Source organism: Desmodus rotundus, chromosome 4 (genome assembly GCF_022682495.2).
Source record: "Desmodus rotundus isolate HL8 chromosome 4, HLdesRot8A.1, whole genome shotgun sequence".
NCBI lineage: Eukaryota > Metazoa > Chordata > Mammalia > Chiroptera > Phyllostomidae > Desmodus > Desmodus rotundus.
Window position 1 is genome coordinate 66,537,720 of NC_071390.1, and position 17,554 is coordinate 66,555,273.

At 41.6% G+C, this 17,554-nt stretch overlaps 1 protein-coding gene across 4 annotated transcripts in view; it reads right to left on the reverse strand.

Moving 5' to 3' along the window:
- Positions 1-17,554, reverse strand: part of ARHGAP22 (Rho GTPase activating protein 22) — a 206,807-nt gene that overhangs the window by 93,931 nt on the left and 95,322 nt on the right. For 3 of the 4 annotated variants that reach the window (XM_045196077.3, XM_045196075.3, XM_045196076.2), the window contains one exon: positions 2,251-2,338. In XM_045196077.3, coding sequence (XP_045052012.1) covers positions 2,251-2,338 — 88 coding nt within the window. Of the gene's footprint in view, positions 1-2,250; positions 2,339-17,554 lie in introns of those variants that run through there. The other variant, XM_024561316.3, reaches the window with a different exon arrangement.

Here is a 17,554-nt window from a genome sequence, read left to right on the forward strand (position 1 = left end):
AGTGCCTGGAATGCTGAACTGTGACGGGGAAGGCTGAACCTTGGACTTCTGTTTTAGCTGAAAGATGGTACCTCTGACTGGCATATTCTGAAACTAGCCTGGTTTGATAAAGGGAGACAGGAGTGTGTGTTTGTGGGTGTTTTAAAGGGAGTGGGACTTAACAGCAGAATTCTGCCATTATTCTAATTCTGTATAACTTTTTAAATTGTTGTTCAGTTACAGTTGTGCTGCCTTTTTCTGTATTGCTCTCCCTTGCCCCATTTCCCCCCACTCCCACAGTCAATCCCCCTACCATTGTCCATGAGCATGAGTCCTCTGTTCATGTTCCTTGGCTTGTCCCTTCCGATTCTTTCCCCTGTTATCCCCCTCTCCCCTCCCCTCTGGTCACTGTCAGTCTGTTCCTTGTTTCCATGCCTCTGGCTCTAATTTGCCTGTTTGTTTGTTTTGTTCATTAGGTTCCCCTTATAGGTGAGATCATATGGTATTTATCTTTCACCACCTGGCGTATTTCACTTAGCATAATATTCTTCAGTTCCATCTATGCTGTCATGAAGGGTAAGAGTTCCTTCTTTCTCTCTGCTAAGTAGTATTCCATTGTGTAAATGTACCACAGTTTTTATGATCCACTCATTTACTGATGGGCACTTAGGCTGTTTTCAGCACTTGGCTATTGTATGTAATGCTGCAATGAACATTGGGATGCATAGGTGCTTTTGAATTGGTGACTCAGGATTCTTAGGGTATAATCCCAGCAGTGGATAGCTGAATTGAAAGGCAGTTCCATTTTTAGTTTTCTGAGGAAATTCCATACCATTTTCCACAGTGGCTGCACCAGTCTGCATTCCCAACAACAGTGTACTTACTAGGGTTCCCTTTTCTCCACAGCCTGGCCAGCACTTATTGTTTGTTGATTTGTTAATATGTCCACTGTGATTGGCATGAAGTGGTATCTCATTGTGGTTTTTAATTCTGTATAACTTTTAAATAAACAATTCTTTTCCTTTTCACCTAACTCTAGCATTTGGACTCATGCTTCTTGGTGGTGGGCCATTGGACCCCACAGCTGTGTCAGAGCAGCATAGGCTGGGGTCTGTAACACCAGGTCACCTTTTCAGAGTGGTTGGGTGACCATGCTGCTCTGAGACTGTAGACTTCCTATCTCACAGACCCCAGTGAGACTCTAGCCAATTCATAGCCACCACTTCCCAGAACATCTAAAATTGATGCATACCCATAGGACACGATGACTAGCTGCCCTGCCTAGACCTTTAGGCAACTGTTTCCCTCCATGTGGGTGGCCTCCTCAAGTACCTGCAACTCTTTCTGAAGGCCTTCTGTTTCTGTAGGGAGCTTGGCCTATGTGTGGGGCAGGCCAGATATGCCAATGTGAGCTCCTCAGGAAGTAGCTTGCAGTTAATCGCTGGTGTATACCCCTGGCCTCTGCACTCCTTGGGCAAGACATCTCTGAGGCCTGTGCCCCACAGTCCCCACAGCCTCCACAGTCCCATTGGAACTGAGTCTGGGTGTCACAGCAGCAGCCAGCTCACAGCACAGCCTACCTGGCTCTCCTCCCTTCCTGCTCATTTCTCCTTATTTTTGGGCATTGCCTCTGAATAAACTGCTCAGATATCCTCTCAGGCTCTGCTTCCCGGGGCAGGGGTGAGGGGGTATTGTGGGGAGGTCAGGCTGAATACAATGTGACCTGACTGTGGAACCAGGCCCCACTGTGAACAGACTGGCTCATCTGCAAGACATGTTTACTTAGCTCAATAACAATCACATTTTAAAACAGGAAACTTCAAAAAATTGTTTTGTGACTGCTAACATGATAGCAGTTCTTTGGATTAAACTATTCCCTTCCTCCCACGTTGCAATTCTGTTTTGGAATTCATGGTAAAGCTTATTTTAATGCTCTGAATTGGAGCTAGTGATTTATTTGTATAAGACCCAGATTTGTTGTTTGAACCTTCACCCTAAGGTGTCCCAGTTGATTGGTTTCTTCCCTTGTGTTTACAGTAAATCTAAAAATCCATCAAAAGCTAATTACCCACACAAGTAACTGGATTTTCTAATTTCCCCCCAAATTTGTAAAATCCTCTAGATTTGGCCCAAATTTCCGAGTCATGTTTAGAGACAGCACTGGAATTTCATGAAGGGGCTCTGCCCTTCCCAGGCTAACGGTATGGCAACACCCCCATTGGGGCCACCAGGACCAGTCCCAGCACAGAGCTGCAAGGTGCTCAGGCCTACCTGGTCTGATCTCAAAGAGGTGCTTCCCCACATCCTCAGGGCCAGGAAGAAGTTGGGTCACCTGCATCCCTTGTAGAGAAATAAATCCCTAAAGCAGAGAGACAAACACAAACACAGGTGGAATGAGATGACTGGGAAAGGACTTCTATGGTCAGGTCTCCTGGAGAGGGAGGGTGGGGCCATGGGGTCAGGTGCCCAGCCCTTCAGCCACTGGTGGTAAGCTTGGGTGCCAAGGAGGGGTGCAAGCCTCTTCTTCAAGGTAGATATCAGGCTCAGCCGAGGCCCTGGTAGGGTCCCAGTGGAATGGGGTGGTACTACCTCAGGAGCTCTGCCCAGAGTTCTTACTCCCTTGGTAAGGAATGGAAACACATGTCTGGAGCAGGGGGGAAGGCTCCTGTCAAGAAGAGGGCTCCTAGTTCCAATGTCCTCTTTCTGGGACAGGAATTTTAGGATGTAGTGCAGGGATGTCAAACTCATTTTCACCGGGGGGCTACATCAGCCTCGTGGTTGCCTTCAAAGGGCAGAATGTAATTTCAACTCCTTAACAGTTAAGCAATAGTTACATTTATACAGTCCTAAAATTATTTTGGCCCTTTGAAGGCAGCTGTGAGGCTGATGTAGCCCCTGGTGAAAATGAATTTGACACCCCTGCTGTAGAGGGTAAGGGAGAGAAATGTTGGACACTGGAACTGGCTTTTCCTATGTAACTGTTCCTGAGGTGACATGGGAGAAAGGATCAGCAGATCTGTGTAACTCCTGTTTTGCTCCCTGCTGGCCAGGTGAGATTTTTTTTAACTGTTTGGTAGAAGTCAGCTGTCACACAGGAGGTATTCGGCACATGTCGTGCCACGTGCATGGAAGATGTGTGTGTACATTATTGGGGTCACACAGCCAGTAAATAGCTGAGCCAGAATTTGAACCCAGGCAGTTAGGCTATAAGGATGGAATTTAAGATGGCTTTCCCATGGAGAGAACCAAAAATGTGTACTCAAAGCCACACACAGTCTGAGCTGGGCAAATCTGAGCATGAACAAAATGAAGAAAGACCTCAACAGAGATCATTAACTAACATGGAGAAGGGGGATAAAAAAGGCCCATTTCAACCTCTAATTCTGAAATCTGGTAACAAGGCTGAAAGATGTAGGGAAAGAGCATGGGTATAGAAATGAGTAGGCTGTGTTTGAGTCCCAGGTGTGCACTTCCTGGCCATGTAAACTTAAGCAGACCGCTTAATTTCTCTGAACCTTAGTTTCCATATCTCTATAGTAGAACGGTAACTCCCACTCCTCAGGGATGTTGAGACCCCATATTTCTGTTCAGAAGTCCTGCTCTAGATGAGGTGCTGTCTGTCATAAATACCTTGACTTACCCTTTCCCCACCCACTAGGCTAGGCCTCCTTTGCCCCCTTCTCCATGTTAGTGACTCATCTCCGTTGAAACCTTTCATCATTTTGTTCATGCTCAGATTTGCCCAACTTAGGCTTTGTGTGGGTTTTTAAAAATTTTATTGAAAAAATTTTTATTTATTGAATTTATTGAGGTGTCATTGGTTAATAAAATTATATCAGTTTTGGATTTACAATTCTATAATACATCATCTCTATATTATATTGTGTGTTCACTATCCGACGTGTGGTTTTAACTACATATTTTTGGTTGTCTCTATGGGAAACCCCTTTTAAAGATTTTATTTATTTATTTTTAGAAAGAGGGGAAGGGAGGGAGAAAGAGAGGGAGGGAAACATCAATGCATGGTTGCCTCTCACGTGCCCCCTACTGGGGACCTGGCCTGCAATCCAAGCATGTGCCCTAATTGGGAATCGAACTGGTGACCCTTTGGTTTGCAGGCTGGTGCTCAATCCACTGAGGCATACCAGGTAGGGTGGGGAACACTTTTAAACTCCACCCCTTCAGCCTAACTGCCTGAGTTCAAATTCTGACTCAGCCATTTACTGGTTGTGTGGTCCCAGACAAATTGCTTAACTTCTCTGTGCAACCTCCCAATTTCCTTACATGTGAAATAGGAATAACAATAGTACTTTGTGGGACTCTTAAGAGCATTAAATGAATTAGTGCTTGGGAAGTCCTTAGAGCAGTGCCTGGCACACTGTGAAAGCTGTGTGTTTGCTAAACAAACCCCAGCTATTAATGTGTGTCAGGGCTCCTTGCTGGGTAGGGGAACATCCTCCCTGTGTCTGTACTTGTCCAGGTGAGGGGCGTGGTCCTGTGCTTTATCTGCTTGGTCTCCAGCCCCCTACACTATGCAAGATTACAGAGCACTCCTCTCTCCACCCCCAACTTTTCCAGGCAATTCCTGGCTTTAACAGGGTGACTGGAGCCTCCTCGTGGCTGCTGGGTCTTGTACCTCAAGGACACAAGGGAATTCCTATTCTCATTTAAGCAATGTAAAGGCAGAATGACACCTTTACCCACAGATGCTTGCTTTAGAAAAATTATAGCAATAAATTGGAGAACCAGCTGGTAACTACTGTAACTGAATTAACACTTACTTTCTTTCTAGGGAACCTGGAGCTACTGGGAATAAATTAGGACCATAGCCTCAGGATTGGGAAACATGCTCGTTAAGAGGGTGTGGGCAAGATCCATCACTGGCTAATGGGTTGGGTCTCTGGTGTTTGCTGTTTCAGTAAGTGTTTCTGTGTAATCCTGGGCACTTTGTTTTTTCCTTTGTGCCTCAATATCTGTCATCCATAAAAGGGGAGTAACAATATTGACATTGACATTACTTTCTACTACTGCTAAATGGAAAAGCAGTATTTGCTATTATTTACAGAGCCTATACTATATTCCTGGCTCTTTGTTTAAATTAACTGGATTTAATCTTTCTAGAGGCTCCCCATGGGGACAGCCACTATTATCCCAATTTTCTTGGATGAGCAGATGAATGTGGGAGAGGTGAAGCAACCAGCCCCAAGTGCCCCCTGCAAGTAGGGCGAGTTGGGATGTGCACCCAACTGTGTCTGATGCCGGAGCACTTTGCTCCTCACATTTGTGACAGCTTTGTGTGCAAGAAACCTCCATGGAGAGCCAGGCTATGACTTTGGGATCCACCACTCACCTCTCTCTCAGGTGAATCCCATTGTGGCCCCCACTACTGCAAGGGCCCCTCAGAACTGGCTTTCAGATCCACCCAGACCCTCCTGTCCCCCATGGGTCAAGAGCATGGCTTTGATCCCGGCATTTTGCTTAGGCACAAGGGGAGAGTGTTGGGGAGGGGCAAGAGCAGAGGGCTCTGCTTTCTTGTTGGGTATGACACATGTTAAGACTGTGATGAAAAGACATGTAAAGAGTCAGTAGGAAGCCTCCAGTTGAAACACCTGGAGTAGGTCTCCACCTGGAATGGGCATCAGACTAACCCCAGGGCTTGTTAAAACAATGACAGTAAAAAAGTTTTTCAATATGTCTGAATCAATAACTGATAGAACTAAGGATACAGATGACCTGAAAAACACTAAAAACCAATTGACCTAATAACTGACTCCCTCAACATCAGAATACACATTCTTTTCAAATGGACATAAAACTTTTTCTAAGATGGGCATAAACAAGTCTCAATAAAAGAAAGAAAATTCAAATACAACATATGTTCTTGGACCACAATGGAATTAAGTTGAAAATCAATAACAGAAAGATTTCTGGGAAATCTGCCAATATTTGAAAACCAATTAACAAAATTCTAAATAATTTATAGGTCAAAGAAAAAATTTAAAAGTAATTTGAACTGGATGAAAATGAAAATATAGTATCCAAAAATGTGTGAAATGCCTCTAGAGGAGCACTTAGGGGATAGATTATAGTATGGAATACTGCCGTTAGAAAAGAAGAGAGGTGTCAAATCAATGACCTCAGTTTTCACTTTAAGAAACTATACAAAGAAGAAAGGGCAAATGAAACCCAAAGTGAAAGAAGGAAAAAAAAAAGATTAGAGTAGCTACAAGTAAAATGAAAAATAAAAAATAGAGAAAAACCAATGAAACCAAAAGTTAGTTCTCTGAGGAGATCAATAAAATTGATAAGGCTTTAGCCAGACTAATTAGGAAAAAAAGAGAGAAGATAAATTACCCACATCAAGAATGAGAGAGGTGACATCACTACAGATTCTTCCGACAGTAAAAGGATAATAAGATAGTGTTAAGAACAACAATAGGCTAGTAAATTTGGCAACTTAGATGAAATGCACCAAAAAAGACACAAACTACTGAAGTTCTCTCAAGAAGAAATAGTTAAATAACCCTGTACCTGGTAAAGAAATGGAATTTGTAGCTAAAAACACTTTCACAAAGAAAACTCCAGGCTCATGTGGCTCCACTGGTAAATTCTACCAAATATTTAAGGAATGAAAATACCAAAACTACATAAACTTTTCTTGAAAATTGAAAAAGAAGGCATACTTTCCACTGCATGTCATGAGGCCAGTATCACCCTGATATAAAACCAGTGAAAGCTGTTACAAGAAAAGAACAGTACAGACCAATATCCTTCAGGAACATAGAGGCAAAATTCTCAGTGAAATTTTAGCAAGTCAAATTCAACAATATATATATATATAAAAATACTTAATGACCAACTGGGGTTTATCCCAAATATGCAATGTTGGTTTAACATTTCAAAATTAAGCAATATAATTCATCTTATTAATAAACTAAGAAAAAAAAGAGAGAGCCCTGGTTGGTGTGGCTCAGTAGATTGAGTGCCGGCCTATGGACTGAGAGGTTGCCGGTTTGATTCCTGATCAGGGTACATGCCTGGGTTGCAGTCTGGGTGCTCAGTTGGGGGCCTGTGAGAAGCAACTGATCAATGTCTCTTTCACACTTTGATGTTCCTTCCTGTCTTTTTCTCCCTCTCTCTTCCTTCCTCCTGACCTCTCTCTTTAAAATAAATAAATAAAATCTTTAAAAAAATAAACTAAAAAAAGAGTAAATATATGATCATCTCAAAAGATGTAGAAAAAACATTTGATAAAATTGCAACAACTGTTCTTGATAAAAATTCTCAACAGACTAAGGATAGAAGAGAACGTCTTCAACCTGAAAAAGGGTATGTGTGTGTGTATACACACACATATATATGGAAAAAAGCTAACATCATGCTAAAAACTTTGTCCCTAAGACTAGGATCAAAACAATGATGTTTATTCTCCCCACTTCTATTAAACATTGTCCTGGAGTCCTAGCTGCTATAATAAGGATTAAAAACAACAACAACAACAATAAAAGTTGTCCAGATTGGAAAAGAAGAAGTAAAAGGGTTTTCACAGACAGCATAATTATCTGTTGTCTATGTAGAAAACCTGGTGAAACCCTATCAAAAAAAGAAAGCTACTAGAAGTAATAATGAGTTTGCAGGGTTTCAAGGTACAAAATAAATGCTCAAAACTACATCTATCTCTGTATACTATCAATTAACAAATGGAAATTGAAAATCAAAGCCATTTTTAATTACAGCAAAATATGAAATACGTAAAAGAGATATGACAAAAGATGTTCAAGATCTGTGTACTGAAAAGTATAAACAATTGCTGGGAGAAATGAAAGAAGATATGGAGAGATATACTGTGTTTGTTGGTGAGAAGACTTACTATTTTTAAGATGTCAATTCTTCCCAAATTGGTCTATAGATTTAATGTATTCCCAATCAAAATCCCAGTAGGTGTTTTGAAAAAATTGGCCAGCTAGCTATTCTAAAATTCATGTAGAAATGTGAAAGACCTATAATAGCCAGACAACTTTGAAACAAAATAACAAAGTTGGAGATCTAATACTGCCAGATTTCAGACTTACCATAAAGCTAGAGTACTCAAAACACTGTGATATTGGCATCAAGAGAGATAAACAGATTAACGAAAAGGGATATATAGCTAAGAAATATATGTGTATGATTTTTGACAGAAAGTGCAAAGGCAATTCAGTGGAGGAAGGATAGTGTTTTCACCAAATAGTGGGGGAATCATTCCATATTTGTGTGCAAAAAAACCAAACAAACCCAACAAACTTTGATCAATACCTCACATCTTATACAAAAATATACTCAAGATGAATCAAATACCTAAATGTAAAACCTAAGTTTGTAAAAACTTTTGTAGAAAATCTTTATGACTTTGAATTAGGCAAAGATTTCTTAGGTACGACTCAGAAGCACAATTCATTAAAGAAATGATTGATATTTTTGACTTATGTAAATAAAAAACCCCTGTTCTTCTAAAGATACGATTAAGAGAATGAACATATGAGTTACACACTGGGAGGAAACATTTGAAAATCATAGACTGAATGCAGGATATATAACATTTGAAAATCAGGATATATATTATGTAAATATAGGATACGTGAATATTTGAAAATCATATATTCTGACACAGAGTATATAAAGCTGGTAGGTCTGTGTTCCTCCTAGGGGTTCAGGGGAGAATCTGTTTCTCAGCTTTTTCCAAAATATATAAAGCACTTTCAAAATTTAGTAAGAAAACAAACAAACCAATGTCTTAAAAAAGCAAACAATTTGAACAGATACTTTACTATAAAAGATACAGACGTGGCAAATAAGCTCATAAAAAGATCCTCCACATCATTAGTCATTATGGGAATACAAATTAAAACCACAGTATGATATCACTACATGTCTATTAGCATAGACAGAATTTAGAAGACTGACCATACCAAGTGTTGTGAGTGTGAAGGACCTAGAACTTTCATTCACTGCTGGTGGGAGTGTAAAATAATGCTACCACATTGTTAAAAATTTCAACAGTTTCTTTAAAAGTTAAACATATATCTAAGATATGAGCCAGCATTCCTTTCCCAGGTATTTACCCAAGAGAAATGAAACCTGTATCTATCCAGAGATTTGTACATGAATGTTCATAGCAGCTTTATTTTTTTTTAAAGGGTCTCTTGTGTCCACTTTTAAAAGTATTATTAAGGATTTTATTTATTTACTTTTAGAGAGAAGGGAAGGGAGGGAGAAAGAGAGTGGGAGAAACATCAATGTGTGGTTGCCTTTCTCACACCCCCTACTCGGGACGTGGCCTGCAATCCAGGCATGTGCCCTGACTGGGAATCAAACTGGCAACCTTTTAGCATGCAGGCCAGCACTCAATCTATTGAGCCATATCAGTCAGGGCGCAGCTTTATTTTTAATATCCAATAACTGGATACAACCCAAATGACCATCAACAGATGAATGGATAAATAAACCACAGTTCTGCCATTTAATGGAATATGTCTCAGCAATAAAAATGAATAAAAACACATGCTACAATATGGGTGGATCTCTAAATAATTATACTGAGCAAAAGAAGCCAGAATATGTACTGTCCTATTCCATTTATATAAAATTCTAGAAAATGTACACTAAGCACATCACTGGTTGCCTGGAGTTAGGAGGGGTGGGGATGGGGTTGGAGGGAGGTGCTACAAAAGGATACAAAAACACTTTTGGGGAAAATAGATATATTTGTTAGTTGATTTGTGGTGATGGTTTCATGGGTGTATGCATATATTAAAATTTACCCATTTGGCCCTGGCTGGTGTGGCTCAGTGGATTGAGTGCCAGCCTGAGAACTGGAAGATTGCTGGTTGGATTCCCAGTCAGGACACATGCTTGTGTTGCGGGCTAGGTCCCCAGTAGGGGGCATGTGAGAAGCAACCACACCATGATGTTTCTCTCCCTCTCTTTCTCCATCCCTTCCCCTCTCTCTAAAAATAAATAAGTAAAATCTTAAGTTTTTTTTTTTACTAGATTGTACATGTTAAATATGTGCAGTTTATTGCATGCCAATTATACCTCAATAAAGGTGTTAAGAAAAATGGACACAATTCAGTTACTGAAAAACTTAAAATACATGTGTGTGTGTGTATATATATACATATATATAGTTGTGATCTGAAATTGGAGATTACCTTTACTGGGCTGCAATTAAGAGCTGGCAGGGCTGTGTTCCTCGTTGAGGCTCAGGGGAGTATCTATCTCCCTGCTTTTTCCAACATCTAGAGGCTGCCTGCATTCTTGGGCTCCTGACTTCTTTCTCCATCTTCAAAGCTAGGAGCATTGCATCCTGAAATTGCTCTCTGACTCTGACCTCCTTTCCTGCCTTCCTTTTCTATTATAAAGGATCCTTGTGATTATATTTGGTTCACCTGGATAATCCAGGGTAATTTACTCATGATAAATTCAGCTGATTAGCCACCTTGATCCCATCTACAACCTTAATTCTTTCTTGAATAACATAACACCCACAGGTTCCCAGGACATGCATATCTTTTGAGGATCATTATCCTGCCTATCATGGTATACCTGGAACAATTTGGGTATGTGAATCTACTTCTTCAAATGTAAATTTCATGAAAACCAAATACAAACCAAGTGTATTTGATGAAAATTTAATATCCTAATTGAGATATGCTGTAAGTATATTCCAAAGACTTAATATAAAAAAGTCACGTATCTCCATAATTTTATATTGCTCACATATTGAAATGATAATTTTTGCATATATTGGGTTAAGTAAAATGTATTATTAAAATAAAAAGACAAAAATCCAGTAGAAAAATAATGGGTATTAACAAGAAATTAATAGAAGAAATACAAATGGTCAATAAGCATGTCATAAGATTCTTAAAAGAACTGTTAAATCTAACATTGGCAAGCAGGCAGAAATGAGCATTCTCATAAACTTTTGATGGGATGGTAGTTTGATATGACCTTTTGAAAGTAATTTTGCAATGCCTAAAATTTGAAAATGGAATACCATTTAACCTAGTGTTGAATTTTGAAAATTTGTTCTAAGGAAAGAAATGTACAATGATATATATACATTGATGCTCACTGTAGCATTTTTTTCTACCAGAAAAAAATGGAAAACAACTTTCTTGTCCATCAGTAGGGGAGTGGCTAAATAATTTCTGGTACAGCCATATCAGAATGAGATAAATACCAAAAGGCTTCTACACTAAATTCTTAAAATAAAAGGAATGCTAGGAAAATAATTTTAGTATGATCCTCTCTCCAAAACCCACAGTTACATGTAAATACATGAAAATGGCACAGAAAGCTTACACTTCGGGAGAGTTTTGGGAGCAGTGAGGCAGCTTTTACATTTTGCCCTGTAATATTTACATTAAAATACGAAAATTTAATGTAAAAGTGAGAAAAAGAGAGAGAGGGTGAAGTTGGATAATTCATGGGGTACTGCCCACGTCTGAGTGGTGGGCTGCTGCCATCTTTCCACTCTCACTCCCAACTGAATGCTCCCCCAGTTAAGGTGTCAAGGGCCAGGCCAGCCTGCCAAGCCTTCCTGCAGCCCGCAGAGTCCATCCATCATTCCCAGGCAAAGGAGAGTGATTTTCTCTCTTTACTCCCTTCTGCTAACATTTGGAGTAGCAGGCCTCTCAACTTCCCTCTGACTAAAATCTAGTGATAATTACTCTCCAAGACCTCTGACCAGAGTGCACAAGCCCCTGGCCACCCCAGGAGGTTGCCATACATAGCTTGTTTGGCAAGGAATGATCCCTCTTCGTAATAGCTCTCAGGGCCCGATGGTCTGGGAGCCTCAGCTCGGTCCAGGAAAACAGTGACAGTAACAATAGCAACAGTGACAAAGGTTTCTGTTCACCTGTCTCTATTCAGATGACTCACACCCAGAACTTACCCAAGTCATGAAGAGATAAGCAACCATTAGATCTTCAATCTGAAATGGTGTGGGGCAGAGATGGAACCTGACAGGTGCTAGCTTTCATCCTGACTCCACTACTTAGGGACAGTGAGCACTGAAACAAGTTTGCCTTGCCCAGTGTCCTTTCCCTCTTTGTTCAATGGGATTCGCAGGGAACCAAATGGGAGAGAATGAGCAGAAGACCTGGAATGGGGCTGGGCTGTTGCAGGCACCCAGGATGGCACCATGGTGGAGGTGTCATTGGTGAAAGCTTATGACTGGGGCTCAAGCTCAGACAGGGCCTCCACAGTGAATGCCTGTACAACAAGATGAGCCTCAATTTCCTCCTCTGTAATGTGGTGTGTTTTGAGGATTTCATGAACTAATGTCTTTATAGCACTGGGCTCAGCATCCGGGAAGAGTGCTATTGTTGTGATACGTGAAGTATTACAGAGCCAAAGAGCAGAGTCCACTTATGACCATTTAATAGGATTTGTATATATACAAGGTCTGTCCAGAAGGTATCCAGCCATGTAAAATGAAAAATGGAGACATTTATTGAAACAGATACAAGAAACACTGTACATAGGACAATGACACCTCCATCCCCTTCAAAGTAGGCACCATGGGACCTCACACAGTTCTCCCAATTGTCATTAGCTGCCCCATCATATTTTCCTGAATCTCATTGACAGTCTGAAATTTTTTCCCTTTCAAAGGTGATATTAGTTTTGGAAAAAGGCAGAAGTCTCAGGGCACCACATATGGGCTGTAGGGGGACTGAGTCACCTGGGTGGTTTGATGTTTTGCCAAAAAACTCTGCATGAGACATGATGTGTGAACAGGGATGTTGTCATGATAAAGCTGCCAATCACCAGTTGCCCATAGCCGCAGCCTTCTGAATCACCCGAACAGTTTCCATGAAGGCATTTTTAAGCTTAATGTAAAATTTGATGTAGATTTGTTGCTCTACTTGCTCAGTCATTTTCAATGCGACGGCCACACAATACACATGCTCACTCAATGGCATCTACCCCTCCACCAACCCCCACTGACTAGTACAGTGAAGTCATTATTGTTCACTCATGCCCATTCCAGTCCACTCTCCTTGGCTGCCAGGTTACATTGTTGTCACACAAACCATTCTTGTTATATTAACAATGGTTGGACTTTTTCCAGACAGACATTATACACACACACACACGTATATACATAAATACACACATTTAGAAATAATTATAAGGTTTGTAATCATAGTGACACTGCCACATAGGTCCAGGGCTGCAGCCTGATTTTCTTACTATAAAAATGAGAATATTAACCTCTGTCCCTTGTTCCTCACTGAGTTCCCTGAGTTGCCTATAAGTGCTAAAGGCTGAAAGAATATGCGTACTTATCATAATTATTATTTTAAAATCTATTTTAACCACTATATTGGTTTTTTTGGTTTGTTTTTAGGAACAATATCCTTCCCCAGTAATACCATTGCTTGTGACACAAAATAAGGTAGTATGTAGACTCAGGAGTCTCCAGGAAAGTGAAGGACAGGATTCCTTCTCCCTAGTTAGCAATGACAATCCTGTTGTGATCTCCTGCAGAGCCTGGGATGTCTGCACTTCCCCCAACCTGCCTGAGTTTTGAGGTACACGATGGTTCTGAGATATTCATGCTCTCATTCAGCTCTCTCACCAACCAGATCAAAGGCTGGCTCTGTGGGGAGTCTTCATTTTTCGCCTTGTCTAGAGGGAGACTGAAGAACCAACTTCTGAAATTGCTTCTTGCTTCTTAGCAAGTAGCATGATAAGATTTTCCACCAGCAGCATTTAAAAAAATTTGAAGACACATTTTAAAAAGCAATCACTCAGGGTTCCTTATCTCCTATAATTCTGATTGTGGCCTCAGATCAATCTTAAAAAACTTTACCTTCTGACACCCAACCAAGAACTGAACCACTCCAGATTTTAAGTAACACAGATCAGAATGAAGTTGACTGCCAAGTAGAGAAATATCCTCCCTCTTCTTTATCACATAAGCCTGTATGTATGTGGTCCATTACTGTCCAAAATACAGATATTGAAAAAGGCAGCCTAAAGTTAGAGACAACTTGTATCTTGGTGGAGAGGCACTTCCCTTCCTAAGGAGTTGAAATGAGTCAGCATGCATCCTCATCCTTTGCCCAGGACTTTGCTCTGAAGCTTCTCCCAACAGATGCCAGAGAGGTGCACTTACTATGCCCCATGTGTCTCCATGCCCTGCTTCACCACTGTTTTTGGCTACACCAGGTCTCCCTAGAGAATCTGTCAGCAAGTGAAGTGTTCCCCTTGGCAAGAGTGTTAGAGACAAGACTGTGTGCTGCAGAAAGCAGGAACTTTAGGGTCTAAGCACCAGCTCCCTGCACCTTTCCACATTGCCCAACTGGCCACAGTCTGAATCCCTCACCCGTGGGGCTACGAGCCAAGGACCTGAGCTTGCAAAAGTCCAGCTGGGATCCAAAGGTGAGCCAAGAGTTGGGGCCTAGTATAGACTTGCAGCTCAAGCCAGGGGACTGCGGGGAGCCCTTGGGAACCCTCTAGCCACAGGGCTGGATTTCCCTGCAGTTAGCTCCATGCCATTCCAGGATCCTGATCTAGACTTCCCTGTGCGGTGGGAGGTCCCAGCATGTGAAAACGACCCCCTTTTCTTTTTTATTCACTCAACTAAATTGTAGGCCTTTATGTCCCCTTAAAATACCTTAAAATAAGGGAGAACTGATAAGCAGAATCCCTCTGGCACCTGTGGAGTTTGGTGTTTGTGTCAGTCCCTGCAGTTGAAGGCAGGTGCATTCTGAAGGGAACCAGCCAGCAGAGGACACATGCTCTTAGCTTCCTAGAAGAGAAGGGTCTTCACTGGCCACCCACTTCTTTCCAGTATCTTCTTTGATCCAGAACTCAGGAAGATGTTGGTGACCATTTTTGTCTACCTCGAGGCTCCCCTGCCCTCAGCTCTTCAGAACCCACCTGGTAGGTTTGGCCTCTGCAGTTCCTTCAGTACTGGCAGCCGTGCCTGGCCCCTGCCCCACACTATGAGGGCCCCAGGGGGGACATAGAGCCTCTCCACAGCCCAAGGTCTGAGGCATTGACCCACGTGCCTGCTCTTCCTCACAGTTGTCCTGCCATGTTTCTGGGGTCATGGTGCACAGGCAATGGAGACTGGCCTGGCCTCTAAGCACACGACCTTGGAAGTTTGTTCCTGTTCAAAATATACACTGTTTGGACATGTTAATGCTGGTCCATGGACTCACTTTGTGGCCGGTGTCCTCCCTAGGCTGGAAATGGTTTGGTTCTGTCTTAATGCTATCAGGGAGGCCTTATCACTAACGCTGTGCTCTGGATTCTATGGTGCTGCTGAGAAAGAGCCGACTATGCCATTTAGTTGAGAACAGGTTAGCCTGAGAAATACAGTATAGCTTCTTCTGCGTTGACCCGTGCCAGCCTGACTTGGTAAGCTGACTGCTGCCAAGAGCCGCAGGGTGCATTCAGCCGAGGAAGGCATGCCTCTTTGCAATGCTCTGCAAAGGCTTGGAGTTCACTTAGCAAGTGCACCCATCACTCTGGGCAGATTAGGCAAGGCAGGAGTCCCACAGCAGCCCACCACCACCACCTCCACTTTGCTAATAAACAGTAACTCAGTCTTCTACTAATGTATTAAGGAGCTAGAATGCCCCCAACATAATTAAAAGTAGGTTATGCTCATTTAAACAATGAATAAAATGTTTTTCATGCTGCTTCAATGGTGTTGGACTCATTTTTCTGCCTAGTAATTGATAAAACTAGTAATTTACCAGTCTCTTGGCTTGTAAATTAACCGGGTTCATTTGAAAGCCAAAGGATTGATCTATTATGAGTGGGAGACAATCAAGTATGGTAGGCTAATGCCCATGCTCACTGAAATTAGTAGACTCTGAGAGAAGCTCTTTACATTTACATGGACAGCTAGTGACACTGAAGGAAAATCAGAAATCATTTTTAGAAAGTGAAAATCCATTTTGTAGGCATCACCACTCTGGGTGCAAAAGACTTTAGGGGCAACTTAGACATTTGTCACTTGTGACTTACACATTCTTGAGTATGTCTTCAGGCCTCATAGCACCCTCATTTTCTTTCTCTACAATAGTGGCAAATACTGACTTATGATAATTAGTTATAGGTGCTCATGAGGTATTATTGCTGATGTTGTCAGCCAGGGGCCCACTTTCAGGACTTGGTGATTGGTGGTGTGAGATAAAATTTAAAGCACATATTTTGGACCCTGACCAGTGTGGCTCAGTTGGTTGGGCATGGACACACAAAGCAAAAGGTTGTGGGTTTGATTCCTGGTCAGGGCACATGACTAGGTTGCCAGTTTGGTCCCAGTCGGGGCATACAAGAGGCAACTGATCGGTGTTTCTCTCTCATATTGATGTTTCTCTTCCTCTCTTTTTCCCTTCCTTCCCCTCTTTCTAAAAATAGATAAATAAAATCTTTTTTAAAATCTTGGGATAATTCAATTTTTCTTTTATTTTTCTTTGATGTGCCACATGTACAAAAACTGTTTTAACTAAATATTGTTTAAAATTGTTTAAAAACAACTTGGCTGCTGCTGTCAATTTGAATTTAGTAAATAAATTTCTATTTTATTTAAATGACTTGACTAGAACTTTCATTTTTATCTGTAATAGTGGGGAGTTATATTTCTGAAATAGCTGCAAAAATATAAAGCATCCCTTAAAAAACTCCACAAATTTTGATATTTGAATCTAAATAAATGACTTTTTAATAAGACTTCAGTGAGTAATTCTTCACAAAAGCATTTGAAGTTGTTCCCCAAAACATTTTTAAAAAGAAAAAATTTTGTTTAATTTTTCTTCTATAGTATTAATGGCAATGTTGGTTGCAGTCCCCAATTAGCTTAGCTCACAGTGATTTCTTTCTCTCTTTTCTTTCTTTCTCTCTTGCTTTCTTGCTTTTTTTTTTTTTTAGGGTTTCATTTATTTATTTTTAGAGAGAAGGGAAGGGAAGGAGAAAGAGAGGGAGAGAAACATCAATGTGTGGTTGCCTCTTGTGCGCCCCTCACTGGGGACCCAGCCTGCAAACCAGGCATGTGCCCTGACTGGGAATTGCACTGACAACCCATTGGTTCGCAGGCTGGCACTCAATCCACTCAGCCACACCAGCCAGGGCTGCTCATGGTGATTTTTAATGAGCCGCAGAGGAGGACATTTGCTCAACAGCTCCTGGGGTCTCTGGATGTGGCGAGGTGGTGAAGGGGCCTGTGTGGGCCTCAGTGCCTCTCCCTCACACTCACACCTGCTCCTTCAACGCACAGCAGACCCACTGGAATTTGCTGTGCCAAGATTTGTGGTAGCAGCTGGGGAGGTCACTAGATGCTTGCTCTTCTTCAGACAGAGATTTTCAGATGGAAAATAGAAAGGAGAAAATGAAGCCAGGCTCTTCAGGACTTCTCAGGAAGTCAGGAGCAAGTTCATTGAGCCAAATGTGAACAACTGAACACCCTTCAAGGTCTGTATCCATCAGCTCTCTTACTGCCAACCATATCTCTGCAAAGACGTTTGCCAGGTGCCACAGTTGAGTTCTGCACAAAATAGCCACTTAAGAC